Source organism: Mytilus californianus, unplaced genomic scaffold (assembly GCF_021869535.1).
Source record: "Mytilus californianus isolate M0D057914Y unplaced genomic scaffold, xbMytCali1.0.p SCAF_5, whole genome shotgun sequence".
NCBI classification, from domain to species: Eukaryota; Metazoa; Mollusca; class Bivalvia; order Mytilida; family Mytilidae; genus Mytilus; species Mytilus californianus.
In genome coordinates, this window is record NW_026262701.1 from 692,199 (window position 1) to 714,985 (window position 22,787).

At 32.8% G+C, this 22,787-nt stretch overlaps 1 protein-coding gene across 1 annotated transcript; it reads right to left on the reverse strand.

Annotated features, from left to right (window-relative positions):
- Positions 1-296: 296 nt before the first annotated feature.
- On the reverse strand, positions 297-17,670 carry LOC127702904 (E3 ubiquitin-protein ligase MYLIP-like). The gene is made up of 6 exons (XM_052207207.1): positions 17,473-17,670; positions 15,274-15,464; positions 4,621-5,016; positions 3,817-4,073; positions 3,027-3,202; positions 297-2,563 (listed from the first exon to the last, which is right to left on the reverse strand). Exons 1-6 carry the CDS (start codon positions 17,557-17,559, stop codon positions 2,354-2,356), a joined length of 1,317 nt encoding a protein of 438 aa, XP_052063167.1. The 5' UTR covers positions 17,560-17,670; the 3' UTR covers positions 297-2,353.
- Between the last annotated feature and the right edge of the window lie 5,117 nt (positions 17,671-22,787).

The following is a 22,787-nucleotide window of genomic DNA, read 5'->3' on the forward strand; positions in this document are numbered from 1 at the left end:
CTTTCCACAGTTATTGTCTGGAAACTAGAAAATGCTTATTTTTGGCCCCTTTTTGGCCCCTAATTCCTTAACTGTTGGTACCATAACCCCCAAAATCAATCCCCACCTTCCTTTTGTGGTATTGAACCTTATGGTAAAATTTCATAGAGATCCATTCACTTAAACTAAAGTTAGAGTGCGAAAACTAATGCGTATTCGGACGACGACGCCGGACGACGACGACGCCGGACGACGACGACGACGACGCCAACGTCATACCAATATACGACCACAAAAAATTTTTTGCGGTCGTATAAAAAGTGTATGTATGATTATCATATCTTCCATACTGGTCTAACTTACTGGGGGGTATATAGATTTAATGTTTAAAGTCAATTTAGTATTTTGCCAACCAAAATTCTTTATATTTTCACTCAACTTACAAAGAAATTACCAAGATTTCATTTACCTAGTCTCTACGATTTCATCAATTAAAAGTTGAGGTTTTGGTTAAATTTCTATTGATAATTTCATCTTCTTTATAAACACTACTCGTTGTTGAAAAAAGTGCCACAGTTAGTCATTGTTGTTCCAAGAAAAAAACTTTCATTTAAAACAAACATTGGAAATTCAAAGCATGAAGACCAAAGTCATTAAGTTTCTACTTGCACACACCTTTGGTTATTTAACTTTCAAAGGACAACTGATTCAAATGATCGAACTTTTACTAATAAGAATCACAGATTCTTCACTTAGTTTTTGTTAAAATGTAAAAGGTCAAAGGTGTGTAGATAATATGAATACAGTAAAACTTGTCTACATAAATCCCTTTGATCCATACATGTATGTTCAATTTATACAGGGTCCAATTTATCTAAATAAACTCCATTAAAACATGTTATTTTGTATATTTAGGGTTCAATTTTGTCTCTAATTAAAACTTTGAAATATGTGTTCAGTTAACGCAGAATTTAATCCAGACAAAACATTTCCCTTTAACTTTAATTTTAAATATGAAACAAAACAAAAAACTTTATCCAAAAAAATCTTATCTGGAATGTACATCAACTATGGGAGATAACATGGTGCTATCAAGGGAGATTATGGTAACATGGTGCTAACAAAGGAGATAATGGTAACATGGTGCTAACAAGGGAGATAATTTACCATTATCAAAAATTGGCAAGACAAAAATAAAAATAAATAAAGTTTGTATGTACATACCATGAAAATAAATAAAAATTGATGACCAGCTAATGTACAAAAAACATAAATTATAACTAACAAGTCTTAACTAATGAACATAAAATGACCTGTGCTAAAAAATATACAATACTTTAAAACACATATTTTTTATTTTCAATATAATGTCTAAAATAAATGCGTCTGTTGACTAATGGTCAGATAACAAGGCAAGTATCAGGTGAATCTAAAACTACATTTGATTTTACTCATATCCAATCTTTTTATCTCAAAATTTTTAATGGTTGAAAACATCACAATAGATTTTTTTTATTTGGAAAAAAAACATCTGCCCACACTTTGTGGTTATATGACAAACTTCCGCTAAATTAAAATGAATGAACATTCATGTTTAAAATATATGTTGTAGTACGTCATTTCCTGTGTACTTACTTATACATTTATTTGTATTTGTTTTATTTTTTTTCTTCATTTCCTGATTTAAAAATTATATTTAAAATCAAATCATTTCCATGATAATTTAGGCAATCAAAACTCAAACCAAGATAAAAAAAAATTGTATTAGGAAGTCATTGTCAGGTTCGACCTTCAACCTTCAATCATTGACCTTGTATTGATAAATCACTTTATACTTTATATGAATGCAGCAAATGACACAAGAGAAGAATTTTATTTATCATACTTTATATTTTAATGTTTGATCAATAGCATGCAACTGAAAGCCTTTTAATTTATCTCCTATAATTTTGGTCCTCTCTTCACAAATCTCTTCAATTAATTTTTGAACTAACCACCTAGCTGTATCAACATGAAAGTTATGTATAATGATACTATGTATGTATTCATAGAACCATACTAAACAGTACTGTACACATATTAATTATAAACAATGAAACAACTAAAAAAAAATGATGACAATTATTGCATTGCTTGTTGCCCTTTCTATAAAAATATTTACATCTTTATGGTGATGATAAAACAACTACACTGTATGGAAACATTTAACAATCAATGATGTATACAGATGTTAAATGATAGAGATGCAGGACTATATTTATACATGAACCAGAGTTGATATACAGGTGAACTGTACCAAACACTTGTCAACTTTAACAAATAATATTGCCATTTCTTTATCTGCACATTCCCCGGAACACAACACAACCTTTCATCAACTCTTTTGTACTAATGTAGTAGGCAAAAAAATAGGCTGAACGTTCTCAATATTTGTCCGACACAATGGGCACTCGTCTAACCGGGACGCACAGTTCTGACAACAGGTCATGTGACCACATGGGCAAAAAGCTGTTGATATATCACAGTCCATACACACACTACACAGAAAGGATTCATGGATTTTTTCTAACTGGGCTTTCAACAACTGTAAGAGAAGTATAAAATATATATATATTAATATGTCATAAGTCATTCCTAGATTTAATTCTGATTCCAAGATTTTATTCTAACTTGGTTTTTAACAACACTATAATAGTAGCAAAAGAATCATTATGGAACTACTCTAATCTAGCACACGTTTGACAGAAAAGATAATTGTTCAGCGAAATCCATCACTATGTAGAACTTGCTTGAATGCGGGCTGTACCTTTTCTTGCATAAATAAAAAAAACAAAAATTTTTTAGGCATTTAGACCATTTGACCCATCTTGGAAAGGAAGAACAAATATGTTAGCAGACTAAGCATTCCTTTTTTTCAGGCAATTAATCTTTGGACTGTAACTGGTTTTTAATATTAACATCCTAGACTATTGATATTCAACCATTTGTATCTTAAGTTTGAACACAGAAGTTAACCACAATTCTTCATTCAAGAAGTAACAAATTACCTGAACGTCCTGACATTCGTGATTTTTGGGTAGAATGTGTGTTTCACTACTATCCTCCATTTCATCCTTTTCAAGGGGAGGTAAACTTTGATTTGCTGCTTCTTTCATTAGTTTTCGTCTAGTGCTGTCGTAGGCTTCTCGCCAAGTTCTTTGAACATCAAAAACATAGTTCTGACCTGCAGGTATAGACAATAAAACATTTGATAAGATTTGAATTTGTGTTTTTGATTGTACGCGCCAAGTTATGAGAAATAGACTTTGAATGCATTGAATTTTCCTACACAAGTCTACTTTCTATAATTGTGTATGAGATTTTGTTTAACACTGGTCCTATGATCTATCAATAAGCGGTAAAAATGAAAAGATTAAAATTTGTGTATTTGATTGTATGAGCCTTAAATAGACTTTGAATGCATTGAATTTTCCTTCTATAATAGTGAGATTTTGTTTAACACTGGTCCTGTGGTCCATCAATAAGCAGTAAATAATTATTGTATAGACACTTGTTCATTTTTGAAGACCTTGTGCTGACCTCTAGATGTTTTTGGTTGTTTGTGTTTTTGGGTTTCTGTCTCGTTGATGTTTACCCCATATCTCCATTTATTCATTCACAATAAAAATCTTTGGCTGTTACATGTAGCAAAATGACTGAAACAATACTTATTAAATTATCTTAAAGATCTTAACCATCACATATTATAACATTGTGGACTAAAATCTAAATTTCCTTTCTTCTACAAATTTTGCCGAATCAGTTGTCATAAATTTTAGCCACTGATTGGACATTTACCAGTTGTGGTGTTCTCGTTAAACAAAGACGCCAGTAGTCCTTTGAGATCACGGTAGGTTTGGGAAGAAACTGCACTGTTAACTGTATCACATCGAAAGAAGGAGTGCATTTCTGTTATACAACGGTACAAACAGGATGCAGCTCGTAGACTTCGCAGTCGGACTTCAATCCTACGTGTTTCCATCTCTTCAGTATACACAGACATGACACACGAGCATGCATCATGAACAATCCTCTGTATCATTGGGTACTCTATTCTGGAAAAAAAAAATCAAAGTTCAACACAGCCACAATACAAAATATATCAAAGGTCAACACAGCCACAAATCAAGGTTACAAATTCCATTCATCTGATCAAATGAGCTCAAAGGTAACTGCTATAAACAAACTTATTTATGTCACTGATGGCCCTTTACTTGGGTAAAACCCATCCTCACCAAAAAAAGGTGGATACCTCTTGGGTAACTGGTTGTAAATGTATAAACTGTCTCTATTTGTTGGTCTCCATGTAGATGTTGTAGCTATTGGGTATAGTTTGTTTTTCCTACACAAAGTGATCTTTTCAGTTTTGTGGAATCACCTTCGACTCCTTGAAGAAAATTATTCTTTAAAATGATAAAAAACTAGCCCTTTTCAAATTAAATGACTGAAACGGCAAGGCAAGGGTTTAATTTTACAAATTTAAAAAAAAAAAACATATGGCTTTAGTTTAGGACACAATATCTTAAAATGAACTAAGACCTCTGAACTACCCAACTGGGCTGAATCATGACAAAATAGAAGAGTTCTTTGTTACTAACTTACCTATCAACTAATTCCATATGATGGTCATAAATAAACACTCCTTCTGGTCCTACACCAACTGACATCAGCTTCTTTTCCATCTTTACTTCATGCTTTTCCATCCCATAATCCTCTAGTGTTGAAGCTTCTTGTAACATCCTGTACTCTGCATTCTGGGAAGACATGCCACGCAGTTCTGCATGGCAATTGGCAACACTCTTCAGAAAGTCAGGGTCACTGTGGTGACAAATCTTCTCCAAGAACGTCTCATAGCCAGGTAGATGTAAACGATTGGTTACATGATCTCCAAACTCTTCCTGAGCTATCAAAGCGAGTATTTTAACAAGCTTTGTCTCATCTTTAACATGGAGTGTTTTAAACAGGATTTCTTGTTTCACTTGAATGTAGAACAGATGCCTGAAAACAGATACAAATGTTGATGTCTATACAATATCATAATTATCTAACTACATTGGACATACATGTACATTATAACATAGACATGTAAATCCATTAATAGCTACATATGTATATAGTCACAATGTACATTATTATGTAATTCGAGTGATGATATAGATCTGTTAGATTCAAAGTTTTTGTCATTTTAAAAACCTGGTACATGTATATATAAACTGGTGAATAAAAATAAGAAAGTCTTTGTATCTATCTATCTTTGATGATTGATTTCTCTGTGTTGGTCTCATGTAAGGTTACAGCTAGAAAGAGCTGTGTAAGGTTCTCTGTGTTGGCCTCATGTAAGGTTACAGCTAGAAAGAGCTGTGTAAGGTTCTCTGTGTTGGCCTCATGTAAGGGTTACAGTTAGAAAGAGCTGTGTAAGGTTCTCTGTGTTGGCCTCATGTAAGGTTACATTTAGAAAGAGCTGTGTAAGGTTCTCTGTGTTGGACTCATGTAAGGTTACAGCTAGAAAGAGCTGTGTAAGGTTCTCTGTGTTGGACTCATGTAAGGTTACAGCTAGAAAGAGCTGTGTAAGGTTCTCTGTGTTGGACTCATGTAAGGTTACAGCTAGAAAGAGCTGTGTAAGGTTCTCTGTGTTGGACTCATGTAAGGTTACAGCTAGAAAGAGCTGTGTAAGGTTCTCTGTGTTGGACTCATGTAAGGTTACAGCTAGAAAGAGCTGTGTAAGGTTCTCTGTGTTGGACTCATGTAAGGTTACAGCTAGAAAGAGCTGTGTAAGGTTCTCTGTGTTGGCCTCATGTAAGGTTACAGTTAGAAAGAGCTGTGCAAGGTTCTCTGTGTTGGCCTCATGTAAGGTTACAGTTAGAAAGAGCTGTGCAAGGTTCTCTGTGTTGGCCTCATGTAAGGTTACAGTTAGAAAGAGCTGTGCAAGGTTCTCTGTGTTGGCCTCATGTAAGGTTACAGTTAGAAAGAGCTGTGTAAGGTTCTCTGTGTTGGCCTCATGTAAGGTTACAGTTAGAAAGAGCTGTGTAAGGTTCTCTGTGTTGGCCTCATGTAAGGTTACAGTTAGAAAGAGCTGTGTAAGGTTCTTTAAAATAGTTTTAACAAAAATGCAAGTGTTGTCTTGCTTAGCATACATCCAATTGTAATTTAAAGCATCAACAAATAGAAAGAGGTATATCTAACAGACTTGAAAGTGCTTACATCTAACATTGAAATCATCACTGTTAATGCTGCTGACCAAATATGAAGTTATTCTGTTCAGTAGTACCTTAGAATAGTGTGAGGGAAATCTTTGTTGGACGAACATACAGAGAACAGAAGGACAGAGAAGGTGAATGCAATGGCAGCATGTCAAGAAGGAAATTCATATTTCTGACTATAAAATCTACTTTAATACTTTAAATAGAAGATGTGGTATGAGTGCCAATGAGACAACTCTCCATGCATGTCACAATTTGTAAAAGTAAACCATTATCATGATTATAGGTCAAAGTACGGCCTTCAACACGGAGCCTTGGCTCACATCGATCAGCAAGCTATAAAGGGCCCCAAAAATGACTAGTGTAAAGCAATTCAAACAGGAAAACCAACGGACTAATCTATATAAAAAACAAGAAACTCGATCAGCAAGCTTTAAAGGGCCCCAAAAATGACTAGTGTAAAGCAATTCAAACAGGAAAACCAACGGTCTAATCTATATAAAAAACAAGAAACGAGAAACACTTATGAACCACATCAACAAAGGACAACCACTGAACATCAGGACAGGTGCAAACAAATGCAGCGGGTTTAAATGTTTAAATAGGCGCAAACCTTCACCCTACCTGAAACAATAGTGTAACGTCACAACATAGACTTTTTCAAATCCCCCTTTTTACCCGATTTTAAAATGCACTTTAAACCTAACATGTAAATTGACTTTCTATTTTTATACATGTTGTAAACAAAATACAGGTAAAATATCCTTTCAAAAATAACAAAATACCCGTAGGTAAACAGTCTTTGTTGAAAGACATCAAAACAATATGTGGGTTATCATGTTTATTGCACAGTATATTGCATCAATCTATTTTAAATAAAATGCTCCGCTGGGGCGCAGCTTGATACGACCGCAGAGGTCGAACCCTGAACAGTTGGGGCAAGTATGGACACAACATTCAAGCTTGATACAGCACTGAATTTGGATTGTAATTAAATATTTGACACAGCATAGGTTTCTCACACAGAATGAAAGTAGTCTAAGAACTTAAAATTTTTTAATTTACCTATTCAAACCATATCATTATTATTTGCTTTTATATATAAATCAGAAATAACCAATTTAAAATGGAAAATTTTAAAGAAAAAAAAGGAAAAAAAAATCCCCCCCCCCAAATTTTTTGAAACCCCCTTATGATTCATCACCCCCAAACTCAATCCCAGCCTTCCCTTTGTGGTATGGTACCTTGCAGTACAATTTCAGAGAGATCCATACACTTGAACACAAATTATTGTCTGGAAACTAGAAAAATGCTTGGGTTTTTTGCACCTTTTTGGCCCCAAATTCCTAAACGTTTAGGGCAATTACCCCCAAACTCATACCCAGCTTTCCCTTTGTGATATGGAACCTTGCAGTACAATGTCATAAAGATCCATACACTTACACACAAGTTATTGTCATGAAACTAGAAAAATGCTTGTTTTTTTGCCCCTTTAACGCCCCTAATTCCTAACATTTTGAGACAATTACCCCCAAAAACAATCCCAGCCTTCCCTTTGTGGTATGGTACCTTGCAGTACAATTTCAGAGAGATCCATACACTTGAACACAAGTTATTGTCTGGAAACTAGAAAAATGCTTATTTTTGGCCCCTTATTCCTAAACGTTTTGGGCAAGTACCCCCAAACTCAATTCCAGCTTTCCCTTTGTGATATGGAACCTTGTAGTACAATTTCATAAATATCCATACACTTACACACAAGTTATTGTCATGAAACTAGAAAAATGCTTGTTTTTTGCCCCCTAATTCCTAAAATTTGGAGGCAATTACCCCCAAAATCAATCCCAGCATTCAAACCCTCAATCAGCATCATTTAACAGTAATATCTTAAAATGGAAATTACATAATAAAGGTATTAAAATAGAAAATGACATCATAGTCATGGCTAAAAATAAACAAAATCCTTAATCAGCAACATTTTACAGTAATATCTAAAAATAAAATTCCTTTGTAACCATAAAAGCCCATTTAAATACATCATGACAGATATTAAAATAGAAAATGACATCATAGTCATGGCTAAACATAGCAAAAACCTTAATCAGCATCATTTAACAGTAATATCTAAAAATAAAAATTTCTTTGCAACCATAAAAGTAAAATAGAAAATGACATCATAATCATAGCTAAAAATAAACAAAAAATTTTTTTATTACCAAATTTTAAATGGAGTTTTTTAAACTAAAACTATAAATTTGCAACCATAAAACCCCATTTAAACACATCATAAAAGTATTAAATAATTCAACTACATCATAAGGCTATAAAAATAGAAAATGACTTCATAGTCAAGGCTAAAGGTAAACAAAAAACCTTCATCAGCAAAATTTTATATTGGCAAATTTCCAATGAAGTTTATTATACTAAAATTGTTGGCAAATTTCCAATGCATTTATTAACAATAAAGTTATTGGCAAATTTCCAATTTACATAATTTAAAAGCAGTGTAAGTGAGATATTTAAATGAGTTTGAATTACCAACCTTACACTGCTTTTAAATAATGTTTTGTACTTATTTGTCTATTAACCTGGAAACCCTTGTTTTTTCACCTTTTTTTCCCTTATTATTTAAAGGTTTGAGCCATAACCCTACCCCAAAGCCAATTCTTAAATTCCAATGTAACCTAAATTTACAATATACATAACTTCAATTTAAGTTTTTGATAAAATCAAACCACATCATTATTATTTGCTTTTATATCTAAATCAGAAATAATTAACCAACTTTAAGTGGAAAATTTTCACACATCACGCCCACCCAAACTCAATCCCAGCCTTCAGTTTGTGGTATGGTACCTTGCAGTACAATTTCACAGAGATCCAATTACTTAAACACAATTAATTGTTGGAAACTAAAAAAAAATGCTTATTTTTAACCCCTTTTTTAGCCCCTTATTCCTAAACATTTGAGCAATTATCCCCCAAACTCAATTCCAACTTTCTCTTTGTGATCAGAATAAACCAACTTAAAATGGAAAATTTTAAAGAAAAAAAAAAGGAAAAAAAATCCCCCCCCCCCCAAAAATTTTTTGACCCACTTCCCTTTGTGGTATGGTACCTTTAAGTACAATTTCAGAGAAATCCATACACTTGAACACAAGTTAATGTCTGGAAACTAAAAAAATGCTTATTTTTGCCCCCTTTTTTGGCCACTTATTAATAAATGTTTTGGGCAAACATTTTACAATAATATTTAAAACTGAAATTAATTTGTAACCTTAAAATTTAATAGAAAATGACATCATAGTCATAGCTAAAAATAAACAAACTATTGGTAAATTTCCAATGGAGTTTATTATATTAAAACAATAAATTTGCAACCATAAAAGCGCATTAAAATACATCATAAAAGTATTAAAAAAAATTTAACTACATCATAAGGCTATTAAAATAGAAAATGACATCATAGTCAGACTAAAGGTAAACAAAAAACCTTCATCAGCAAAACTTTATATTGGCAAATTTCCAATGAAGTTTATTATACTAAAATAATTGGCAAATTTCCAATTTACATAATTCAAACATAGTGCAGGTGAGATATTTAAATGAGTTTGAATTACCAACCTTACACTGCTTTTAAATAATGTTCTTTACTCAATTATTTGTCTATTAAAATGGAAACCCTAGTTTTTTAACCTTTTTTCCCCTTATTCCTTAAACGAAAAAAAATAATTACCCCTTTTTTGCCCCCCCCCCCCCCCTATGATTCATCACCCCCCCTTCCCCCCCAAACCAAGCTCAATAACAGCCTTGCCTTTGTGGTATGGTACCTTGTAATACAATTTTAGAGAGATCCATACACTTGAACACAAGTTATTGTCTAGAAACTAAAAAATGCTTATTTTTCACCCCTTTTTAGGCCCCTTATTACTAAACGTTTTGGGCAATTACCACAAAACTCAATTCCAGCTTTCCCTTTGCGAAATGGAACCTTGTAGTAAAATTTCAGAAAGATCCATACACTTACACACAAGTTATTGTCATGAAACTAGAAAAATGCTTGTTTTTTGCCCCCTTTTGGCCCCTTATTCCTAAAATTTCGAAAAAATTAACCCCAAAATCAATCCCATCATCGACCCTTTGTGATATGGAATCTTGTAGTACAATGTCAAAGAGATCCATACAATAACACACAAGTTATGTCTGGAAGTTACAAAAATGCTTATTTTCGGCCCCTTTTTGGCCCCTAATTATTCAACTGTTGGTACCATAACCCCCAAAATCAATCCCCACCTTCCTATTGTGGTATTGAACCTTATGGTAAAATTTCATAGAGATCCATTGACTTAAACTAAAGTTAGAGTGCGAAAACCATTGTGTATTCGGACGACGACGCCGGACGACGACGACGACGACGACGACGACGACGACGACGACGCCAACGTCATACCAATATACGACCACAAAATTTTTTTGCGGTCGTATAAAAAACTCAAATTGAAAGTGTTTTCTTTCAATAATTGAAACTGGTCCAAATAAATATAATTTATTGCATCAAATTGCACAATTCTATTTTAAAAAACACTCAAATGTTGACAATGATCCAAAATACCGGTAAGTAGTTCACGTTATAATGACTAATAATTTGTATCCTGCACCATAAAGCACTTTACCTTAAATTACATCAAATTTAACAAAGTTGTACTCGATAAACAAGTTCAAAGTCCTGTCAAACATCAAAAACTTCTTATGTTTCAACTTTTTTACTGGCCCCACTGGTAAAATAGAATAGTGAACCTAGTTTTTCTACTTTCCAGTCATGCAAGGGCTTTTTCAGGACAACCTTCTACATATATGTTAGTTAGACCCTATGCCATACAACAGGTTCAAAGTCAGCAAACTTTTCCATTCTTTTAAAATGGCAGCAGATGTAGCTACATGTAAATTATTAAGGAGTCTGATGAGGAGAGGGCGATATAAGGCTACTTTTTGGCTCTTTAAAATTGAAAATAAAAGAATAATAATATATCTATTAAATAACATCCTTCAGACATATCAATTAATGTTCACAAAACATTGGTCATTTCTCTGTTAGACATCACAATTTATATTTTTGAAATGTGTCTGACATATTTACATTGGGCTTCAAACTTCATGCATTAATAAATAAATAAGTGCAAAAAAGCCTCATTTTGAAATCTTGTATTAATACTAATTTTAAAATATCTACATGTAGGTGTATGTACATGTATGAGCCAAGGCTTTCCTCAAAAAAGATATTTCTGTAATGTGTGTGTCTGATTATATCAAAGTGTTCATTTTTAATAAAATTACCTCTATTTTGAAAGGTTTGAATAATTTGACCATTTTTGAAAGTCCAGGGGTCAAACAATGACTCTAATCATACCTCTTCCTTTCCATACAAATGATTGTGTGTGTATTATAATGAGTCTATTGTCCGTTTGTCATTGAAATTTTGCCTTGCCATACCTATAAAACGTTTGTTATTTTCAGGTTTTTATGTTCAATTAAAAATTAGAGATTTGCTGATTTAAGCTGCTTTGCCCATTCCTGTTTTCTGTTTCCATCTGAAACCTTTATAGATGTCTGCAACAGATCTTTGCTTTCTCTGGCTGATTTAAATTTCTATATCTAAGGTTATGGATAAATCTATACTATAGACTGTGATATTCCTCTTTTGCATGTTTTGTGCAAAATATATTATTCAACAACACAGATTTATATTTCTATTTATAGGTATCATCATTATGAAGCCAGTTATATTAACACAGAAATGCATCTAGAATATCAATAAATTGACCAATGAAATATTTTACACAATGTCATGAATGTAACCTTCTCTAGATAAAGATTTATGTTGTTATTGGTTAGATCTGGGTCAGTCACCTACATTTATTTATAGGACACTGACTAATCAAAGGAAGTATCATTATTACAAGTACATGTATTCTTTGGTTTAAACATCCACTTTTTAAAAATGGCTGACTTATGTTACTTTTACCTGAATTACCTGTACATGTCTAAATATAGTCAAATATGACTTTTGTATTTTAAAATTTTAATTGAAAATGAATTGATGATAAATACTGGGTTTTCCATTAATTTGTAAGGTGTTTAAATAAGAATTATGTCATTTCAAGGAAGAAAATTTCATCAGGTATATATAGATAATATATACAATGACAGGTGAACAATACATGACAAGAGAATACACCTACATGAATTGTCCAATGTTCTGATTGGCATTCGGATAATAGAAATAGTTCCATGAAAAATATAGTGAAATATGAGATTGAACTGTAATGCATTATGTCATCTGTTATATTTTACTTCTACATGTATGAATAACTTAAAATATACATCAGGGTCTGTTAGCAAGAAAACTAACAATCAAACTTTGGGCCTGCTATAAATGTATATGAGGCAATTTATGCAGTGTACAACGTATGATTGAATTATTCTATTGGAAGCAAATATATTGTTCTGGAGACTGAACTACATGTATGCAGTACACATGTATCAGTGTATATGAATATAAAAATAAGGAGATGTGGTAGGATTGCCAATGAGACAACTATCCACCAGAGACCAAATGAAGTGGATGTAAGCAATTATTAGGCAACTGTATAGTCTGCTATAAAAGGCCTGACATGAAAAATGTGAAACAATTCAAATGAGAAAACTAATGGCCTAATTTATAACAAAACAATTTACGAAAAAACAAATATAACATACTTCATGTACTTGCAGCTACTAGATTCCTATAACAGCAGATGTGCCTGTTTGATACAGATGCAGAATTCTCTGTTTCTGATTTTAAAGGAAAAGCTTATTTCCTTGTTTGTAACACATCCCCCACCCAAAAAATAATAACAATTTCACATTTATAGTTTAATTTCCAATTTGGAAAATGTTCAATGACTCACAACATTTTGATGTATACCAGATAGATGTATACCAGATAGATGTATATATACTACTTACTATACACGTTTCTGGGTATAAATTTGAAAATGTAACCCCAAATGCTTTACACTCTGAAAAGGTGAATTGACGGAAGGTGAAATCAGTGAGATGAAATGTTAATATTTATTTAGAGGAGTTGATCCAGTTTCAAGGGAGACAACTGCTGATACAACCATTATCATTCAAAGTCCCCTTGTTACAACTATTGTTTTCGATAACATTAGGATAAAAATCTAATCAAAAAAACTAATTTTGAAAATAAAATATAATCATAATAACATTAATGCATAAAACTTCTCATTATGTGAATAACAGTTTTCAAATGATGCAGAAAACAGATTTTATTAATCAGAACTGTTGCCTACATTTTACATGGTGGCATTATTTTGAACTTGAATGGTGGAGGACATTGTTAAACTTTTCTCAATGCTAAAAAGTGGATTACCGTTAAACCATATATGAATGTGGCAACAACTAGGGAATCCTCCAAAACAAAGATATCTTTGATGAAACTGTAAACTGTAAAAAAGGTATGACAAATAAATCTGAGATTGTACATTGTAGATAAATATAAGACTAGTACAAATTAGAACGTTGTTATAGTACTGTAACCAATGAATCTGAGTGAAAGAATTACATCAGTGAGAGTCGTATCATACCGACTACCAAAGATTTAACATTGATTGTCTGTAGAGCTTGACATAGAGATGAGTCCAAGATTGGACTTAGTAAGATATTACATCAGTGAGAGTCTTATCATACTGACTACCAAAGATTTAACATTGATTGTCTGTAGAGCTTGACATAGAGATGAGTCCCAGATTGGACTTAGTAAGATATTACATAAGTGAGAGTCTTATCATACCGACTACCAAAGATTTAACATTGATTGTCTATAGAGCTTGACATAGAGATGAGTCCCAGATTGGACTTGATAAGATATTACATCAGTGAGAGTTGTATCATACAGACTACCAAAGATTTAACATTGATTGTCTGTAGAGCTTGACATAGAGATGAGTCCCAGATTGGACTTAGTAAGATATTACATCAGTGAGAGTCTTATCATACAGACTACCAAAGATTTAACATTGATTGTCTGTAGAGCTTGACATAGAGATGAATCCCAGATTGGACTTCAGAATCACAATCTATCGAAGTACTACATCACATGTAAATACTGTGTCATATACTCATTGTAATGTAAATAAGTCTTTTTAGAACTTGATATAGGGATAAGCCTCACTTACAGATTGGACTTAAGAATCACAAGCTATCCAAGTATTACATGTACATCACATGTAAATTCTGTGTCATAGTAAATAAGGTTGTATGTAGAATTCACTACAGAGATGAAATTCACTTACTAGATTAACAGTTTACATGTATACCAATCTTCATGTTTGGGTTTAAGTAAAATTTGACAGAGATGAGATTCATTAAATACGGCTACAGATTACATATAGAATACCATATTCTTGCAACAGAAGATGGGACTGAATGTAGAATTTGACAATTAAATGAACTTAGGTCTAATGACCACCAGCATAGCCAGATTTGAGCGACAGATGGACAATGTATGTACCATGTGACACCAAAGAGTTCAACTAAGACATCAGCCCAACACACAAAACCAGTGAACCACTTGGAAGGACTGGTAAAATGAGAGTTTTACTGGTCAATGTCTGATTCAAATTTTGGAAATTTTAGTTATTTGATTATTGATTGTTCAGTGACCTATTCCCAAAAAAAGTGACAACTAACCTGTACTTATACAGAGTAGCCTGATATAGGACATACAACTAACAACCTGTACATATATAGAGCAGATAGCTGCTCTGATGGTACATATATAAATTGTCATATAGATGACAATAATAGGCAACTGGTTTCAATGTTGATTTCATTCCAAACCAGTTGATAAATTTCTGCTAGATAAACAACTATGAATATAAAATGATAAGTTGATGGAAGGACTTCCTTTTGAACTCCCTTTGGATCTGTTGACAGAATAATCATAGACATACATGAAGGGGGTTCAAAAAGTCTTGCAAAGTTGACAACCTACCTGCTAGATTCCTGTAACAGAAGATGGGGTTGTATGTAGAACTTGACACGGAGATGAAATCTGTGAGCCCTCATTTCAGACACTTGCTGATTAATTCTGTTCCTCATGTTCAGCCATATTTTTTCTCCTTTACTGCCACTAAATTGTAAGCCAAAATAATCATATTCAAGGATTCCAAGATGCTGGCAAACCTAATTAATAAAATAATAATAAACATTACAATGTGTTACAACATTGAAAGGAGGGAAATAAAAGATTATCTAAATGTTGTTGGATTATGAACAGATATATCATGTGACGTTAAGGAGGGGTATTTGCGAAAAATCCCAGTCGAGAGAATGTTAAATTTCGCGAGCCGTAAGGCGAGGGAAATTCATTCTCAAGACTGGTATTTTTCGCAAATACCCCTCAAGAACATGCTATATCTGTTTAATTACACAGAATGTTAACGTACAAAACACATTGATGATCGTGACATAAAACGCATTGATGATCGTGACATTACAAGCGTCCAGTCGGATAGAGTATTTTTTGGCAAATACCACGGCAGAGAGGGTAAAAAAGGCATATTCTTTTTGCATATACCCCGGCGCTGTTTAAAAATGAACGATATTCATTTGATAAAAGTAAATTGGTGAAAAATACACTGGCTATCAACCAATCAAAACCCAGGATTCTTACATAAGGTGTAATTATAATGTATGTCCACAGTCTGGCCAGGTAAATCGAGGGTCAAAAATCTACAGAAAGATTTTGTGAATTATTTACTGTAACATGTACAACTTCAGACAATGTGCATTGTGTAATCCATTTAGGTTTTAAAAATGCTTTCTTTATAGTCTTATTCACATCTCACCCATGAGAGTCTTTTTACATTGTTTGAAGTGTGTTCGATGAGAAATTGTATTTGGCACAATAAATACTATCTAAGCAGCATTTTTTTTCAGAATAACTACTTGTACACATAGTATATTCATCCTTACATTGTGTACTACAGTTCACTAACTGAGAACCCTGTAATCACCATAAGAAGGAAGCTAATGTATTTACCCAGTCACCCTGTCCATCATTTGTACCTTAAAAAATACTGAGGAAAGAGAAAAGAAAGTTTGGCAATGACCATCAGTACCAGAATGTTAACCCTGCAAACCATGGCACAATGCCAGGAAGTCATCTGTTATCAAGATTTTACAGAATTGGAAGTAAAAATAATTGTCAATAAATCAATGATTCTGTAATGTCATAATTGGACTGGTAATTCCAGTTTTGTAGTCATACAATTGACAGATATAAAACTAAACAAATTAATTTACACACTAAACAATTCATAAAATAGTTATGCACATTTTAGAATTTATACATGCACTTAGATGTTTATCTTTTGGCCAAAACTAAAAATTAAATTGATTGATACATGTATGTGCTGTCTGTATGTTTGTGTTGTATATGAATCTGATGTTATTACATATATGTTTTGTTTATTATCATCAGTCTGTTAAAGAGCTCTTAAGAGCTCATGTTCCTTGTTATTATGTATATACATGATCATTACATGTATGCAACCCGACTTTAAATAAAGATTACTTTAATTTACTTTAGGAACAGCATGAACATCTATGTTAAAATTGAACTTTATATTATTAAAAACTATCTTGGAACTTTACATGTTGCAAGAGGTGTTTTTTTTAGTTTCAGAAACACATTTCCTTTTTATAGAACAACTCAATACACATGCACTTATGTGTACTTGTGTGTATTGATTTATCTTCTGTCAAGTCAGCTGATTAAAGTCCAAGCTTCTTATTGAATCAACCACAAAGTCAAAGAAATTAGTTTATTACAAAAAAAACTTCGAACTTAGTAGAAATTTCTTAGAAATGAAATCGATTATTATGATTACAACATACACGGTAATTTTGACAGGTAACCGCTACGGGTTGATTGATCCTTTGTTTACATCAGATCACAGATTGGACTTTGGACCCTGCATGGCCATGTTCGATTTTTATGTACTTTCCCTTTGTCAATAGTAATTTTTCACAGCAGAAATACGTTTTCACATTTATAAAACGTTTCTCTATGATCATCATCAATCCACCCTCAATTAAATACAAAAATACTGCAGTAATAACGGTAATTAATCTTAAGTTTTCTCCCGAGAAAGTGGAATAAAATTTTATGGGTCAAGTTCGACTTTACCTGATCTAAGCATTCCTGTCCATTTGCTCTGATATCCACTTCGATTTCAATCACAACACTGTTCGGTAACACAACTGTAAAAATCATTTTGTTCAAATATGCTTCTTTACGCTTAAAATTTCATTTCTTCTCTTAGAATCATCTCTTGGACGTGTTGCTATATTTGGAGTCGTTGATCACATGGACTTTGACCGAGGTTCATTTAAGCACAGATTCTGCGCGAACGATTTATCCAATCAAAATGTTGATAAGGCGGTAACATAAAAACATCAACAATCCAACCACGTGTGGAAATGTCACTAATAGCTGCAATACATCTATGTATACTATTCCCAGGTATCACTGAATTTTGCTGCCGTCAACTATGATTGCAATTTTAAGATATTTCATTTGCGTTCAATTTAATTTTCAAAGGCATCATGCGGCCTGTCTGCAAATAAACTTCTATTAAACCCTATCAAAGGGCTATAAATGACACGCATATCAAGAAATACGTAGACCACACTGAGACTACTACATTAGGACCACACATATAATTCTTATATTCTACCAATATTTGACTACTTTTTCAGCACGGGGTATATGCAATGAAGAATACCTCCAGAGATTATAATCATGAAAGCTCAAAAAAAAGAACAGCAAGAATATTTTTTTATGTTCCTTTCTTTGCACCATCGAGAGAACTTTTTGACAGATTAAATTGGTTAAGTTTCCGAGACCGAATTTCATTTCAACCAATTCTAGTATACATTATTTTACACGATAACTCGAACTCCTGATTATCAGAAAAAGTTGTGTGTTCAGAGCTGTGAAATTTATGAAAGAAATTTAAGACCCGTCTTCAGCGGAGGAGTCCGTTGTTGGTACTGGGTGTGGTCTGTTGAACTGTCCAGTATTTCTGTCGGAGAAGTCCGTTGTTGGTACTGGGTGTGGTCTGTTGAACTGTCCAGTATTTATGGCGGAGGAATCCGTTGTTGGTACTGGGTGTGGTCTGTTGAACTGTCAAGTATTTCTGGCGATTCCTGTTACCATTTGTTATGTATATATATACCACATTAATGCAATTGATTTAGGAAAATTTCTATTGCGATCTGATTTCAATTAAGATTTTAACTGGCTTACCCGCCGAAATATAATCATAGCAAACACTTAGTTGTCATTTTAAATGTATTGTTTTGTTCATAGTAAACACTTGGTTGTCAGTTTAGATATATTTTTTTTGTTTTTGATGCAGCTTCTGGAAATTTTCTTTCTATTTTACGAATTTAGGAAATGATTCTTGAAAGAGCCTGACAAACCTTTAACAAGAACAAGATTCATCGTGTTGTGATGATCGTAACTTAAGGGTTTAAAGAACAGGAGCCTGGTTTTCGGAACTTTTCTAAAATATGTGTAAAAAAGCAGAGATTAATTATTCAAGGAAATGTGTAAAGAACCATGCAGTTAGAAAAAAGAGATTTGAGGCATGTGTAAATCTATATTATATATTAGAAAATGCCCATAAAAGGAACTAAAAACGAGAGGAACTTTATAGGAAATGTACAGGAAAAGACTAAGCAGAGAGGCTTGAGTGATGTGACTATATATTCTATTGAACAAAACCAGAAAAAATCCATTTAAATACATATCAATTACTTTCTTCCTTTCAAGAAAATTTACAAGAGAGACTTAACAAGGAGAGTTGTGCATAGACAATTTTTTTCACTTACTTACATACTTAAAAAATATTGTTGCAAAATATAGTTAACTCAGTGATTGAAATTTAAACGATATCAGCTGATTAATATTCAGCCCCATGTCGTTGGTTGCTGAATGTCATATTTATTTTTCATTTATTGTTTTATCATTAATCAAGCTGTTGGTTTTTCTCGTTTTAATTGGTTCATCATTAATCAGGCAGTTGGTTTTCTCGTTTTAATTGTTTTCTCATTAATCAGGCAGTTGGTCTTTCTCGTTTTAATTGTTTAATCAGACAGTTGGTTTTTCTCGTTTTAATTGTTTAATCATTAATCAGGCGGTTGGTTTTTCTCGTTTTAATTGTTTTATCATTAATCAGGCAGTTGGTTTTTCTCGTTTTAATTGTTTTATCATTAATCAGGCAGTTGGTTTTCCTCGTTTTAATTGTTTTATCATTAATCAGACAGTTGGTTTTTCTCGTTTTAATTGTTTTATCATTAATCAGGCAGTTGGTTTTCCTCGTTTTAATTGTTTTACATTTTGTCATGTCGGGGCCATTTATAGCTTACTATGCAGTATGTGTTTTGCTCATTGTTGAAGGGTGTACGGTGAACTATACAATCATACCACATTTTTCTTATATTATACCATTAAATTTCAATAAATGGGTTGACAATATTTTACAAAAATCTTTTTTCCGTTACGAAATAAATTCTCTGGTTTGACTTTGAGGCACTGATTTAAGAAAAATAATTTTGTTCTTGTAAAAGTCAATGAATAAAATTGAGAATGGAAACGGAGAATGTGTCAAAAAGAACCAACCCGACCAAAGAACAGAAAACAGCCTAAGGCCACCAATGAGGCGGGCTTCAGCTGGCCCCTAAACAAAAATGTGTACTAGTTCATAGAAAATGGACGTCACACTAAACTCCGAAACATACAAATGAACCAAAATAAAAAAAAAAAAAAACATACAAGATTTACAATGGCCAGAGGTTCCTGACTTGGGAAGTCAGTTTCTGAAAAGATAAATAATAAATTAGACATCTTTTCTCCAAGCAAAATACGACAACATATGCCCAACACCAAATCTATCACAAAAAAGTTTACAGATATAAGTCATGTTACCTGCAAGAAACAGTAAATTATATAAGGACAATGAGTATGATTGATATACAGAGGGAGCACATACTAGTAGAAACTAATGTTAAGACAATAAGTACTGCTATATAGAGGAAAAAAAGTAGGCTACACTGGAAACTAATGTTTGGACAATAAGTACTGCTATATAGAGGAAAAAAAGTAGGCTACACTGGAAACTAATGTTTGGACAATTAACGAATATTCATTTACAGACAAAAGCAGTAAACAATACTGGAAACTGATGTTGGGCCATATTGATACTCCTTTACAGAGAAAAAAACCCAGTAAACAACATTGGAAACTGATGTTTGGGCTATAAATACTCCTTCACAGAGAAAAAAAAAACAGTAAACAATACTGGAAACTGATGTTTGGGCTATTAATACTCCTTTACAGAGAAAAAAAAAAAACAGTAAACAATACTGGAAACTGATGTTTGGGCTATTAATACTCCTTCACAGAGAAAAAAAAAAAAAGAAAACAATACTGGAAACTGATGTTTGGGCTATTAATACTCCTTCACAGAGAAAAAACAGTAAACAATACTGGAAACTGATGTTTGGGCTATTAATACTCCTTCACAGAGAAAAAACAGTAAACAATACTGGAAACTGATGTTTGGGCTATTAATACTCTTTTACAGAGAAAAAACAGTAAACAATACTGGAAACTGATGTTTGGGCTATCAATACTCCTTTACAGAGAAAAAATAGTAAACAATACTAGAAACTGATGTTTGGGCTATCAATACTCCTTCACAGAGAAAAAAAACCAGTAAACAACATTGGAAACTGATGTTTGGGCTATCAATACTCCTTCACAGAGAAAAAACAGTAAACAATACTGGAAACTGATGTTTGGGCCATATTGATACTCCTTTACAGAGAAAAAAAACCAATAAACAACACTGGAAACTGATGTTTGGGCTATTGATACTCCTTTACAGAAAAAAACAGTAAACAATACTGGAAACTGATGTTTGGGCTATTAATACTCCTTTACATAGGGAAACAGTAAACAACACTGAAAACTAATGTTTGGGCTATTAAATCTCCTACACACTACAGTGGAAAAACGGTAAACAACACCGAAAACTAATTTTATGGGCTATTAATACTCTTATACAGAGGAAAAACAGTAAACACCACTGAAAACTGATGTTTGGGCTATTAAATCTCCTATACAGAGGGGAAAAAGTAAACAACACTGAAAACTGATGTTTGGGCTATTATTACTCCTATGCAGATGAAAAACAGTAAACAACACTGAAAACTAATGTCTGCACAAAGAGTACTCTTATACAGAGGGGCATACATTACTATATTAAATTGTGTCTCTAGTTTTATGTCTCCTTTTATTCATAGTTTAAATGTAACCACAAGTGCGGTTTAATTATTGATACGTTCCCCTTGTTGAGTTCAATGTACACATACAGCCAGATTTATTGCAGCCATATAGTTGCATAATTCTATTTCTAATTCTTATATATGGACAAAGATTTTGAATCGTAATAACACATGCAAAATATTATTGTAGAGTTTACAAACTACAGATCTTATACATGCCAATAATCGGTTTTAGTTTATGCACAGATATTTAGACTCGGGACAATTAAGTGCTTACATGTTGAGTTCAGCATGTCTTTTGTTGTAAAATGTTGAAAAAATAAGAAGAAAATGAAATACATTTTAGCTCACCTGGTCAATCTGATTAAAATTCAGATCTATCTTAAATCGCATGCTCGTATATATAATACGCTTATATGAGGATAACGAAATCAGAAATCTATATTTTACTTAGATTGCTCACTTGGTCAAAAGGGCAAGTGTGAGCTTATGCTATCAACTGCCGTCCCGATTCCGATAATTTTTACAAAAATCCTCTCCTCTGAAACTTCTTAGCCAAATTGAAGCAGATCTGACCACATTCATACCTTGGGTATCTTATTTAAGAAAGTTGTCCGATGATCCTTCCTGGCAACCTACCTGGCCGCAAAGGCTAAAAATAGGACATAGGAGGTAAAAAACAAGTATTCAATTTGTCTATTATTTTGAATACCGTTATAGATAAAGAAAATCTGACAGAGAAAAGTGTTTAGAATGTCAAGATTTTAAATATTGTCTATTTTGACCATGATTGTTAGATGACTCATGATTATTACAGGAGTTTTTACCCTTAGATGATGCTATTTTACTATTTCTTTAAAAGTTTTTGCCTATTATCTTGAAAATTATAAAAGATAAAGAGTTTTTTTTTGTTGGCAAACATGATCAGCAAGAAAAGATCTACATATAAGCCGATATGGTGAAATGGTCAGTTGACTTCTCTTAAGAGTTATTGCCCCTAAATGACTTTTTCCTTTACTATTCATATTTGGCCATTACTGAGTTTGAAAACTACAATAGATTGAGGGAATGTTTCAGTAGCAAAAAAGGATCGACAATACAATAAAATTGAGAATGGAAATGGGGAATGTGTCAAAGAGACAATAACCG

Excerpts from the sequence above, each read along its gene's own strand:
- LOC127702904 (XM_052207207.1), bottom strand. The coding sequence starts at position 17,559 with ATGATTTTTACAGTTGTGTTACCGAACAGTGTTGTGATTGAAATCGAA. Across the intron at positions 4,074-4,620 it reads CATATGGAATTAGTTGATAG|AATAGAGTACCCAATGATAC; the intron begins GTAAGTTAGTAA and ends TTTTTTTTCCAG. Across the intron at positions 3,203-3,816 it reads TAACGAGAACACCACAACTG|GTCAGAACTATGTTTTTGAT; the intron begins GTAAATGTCCAA and ends CTATACCTGCAG.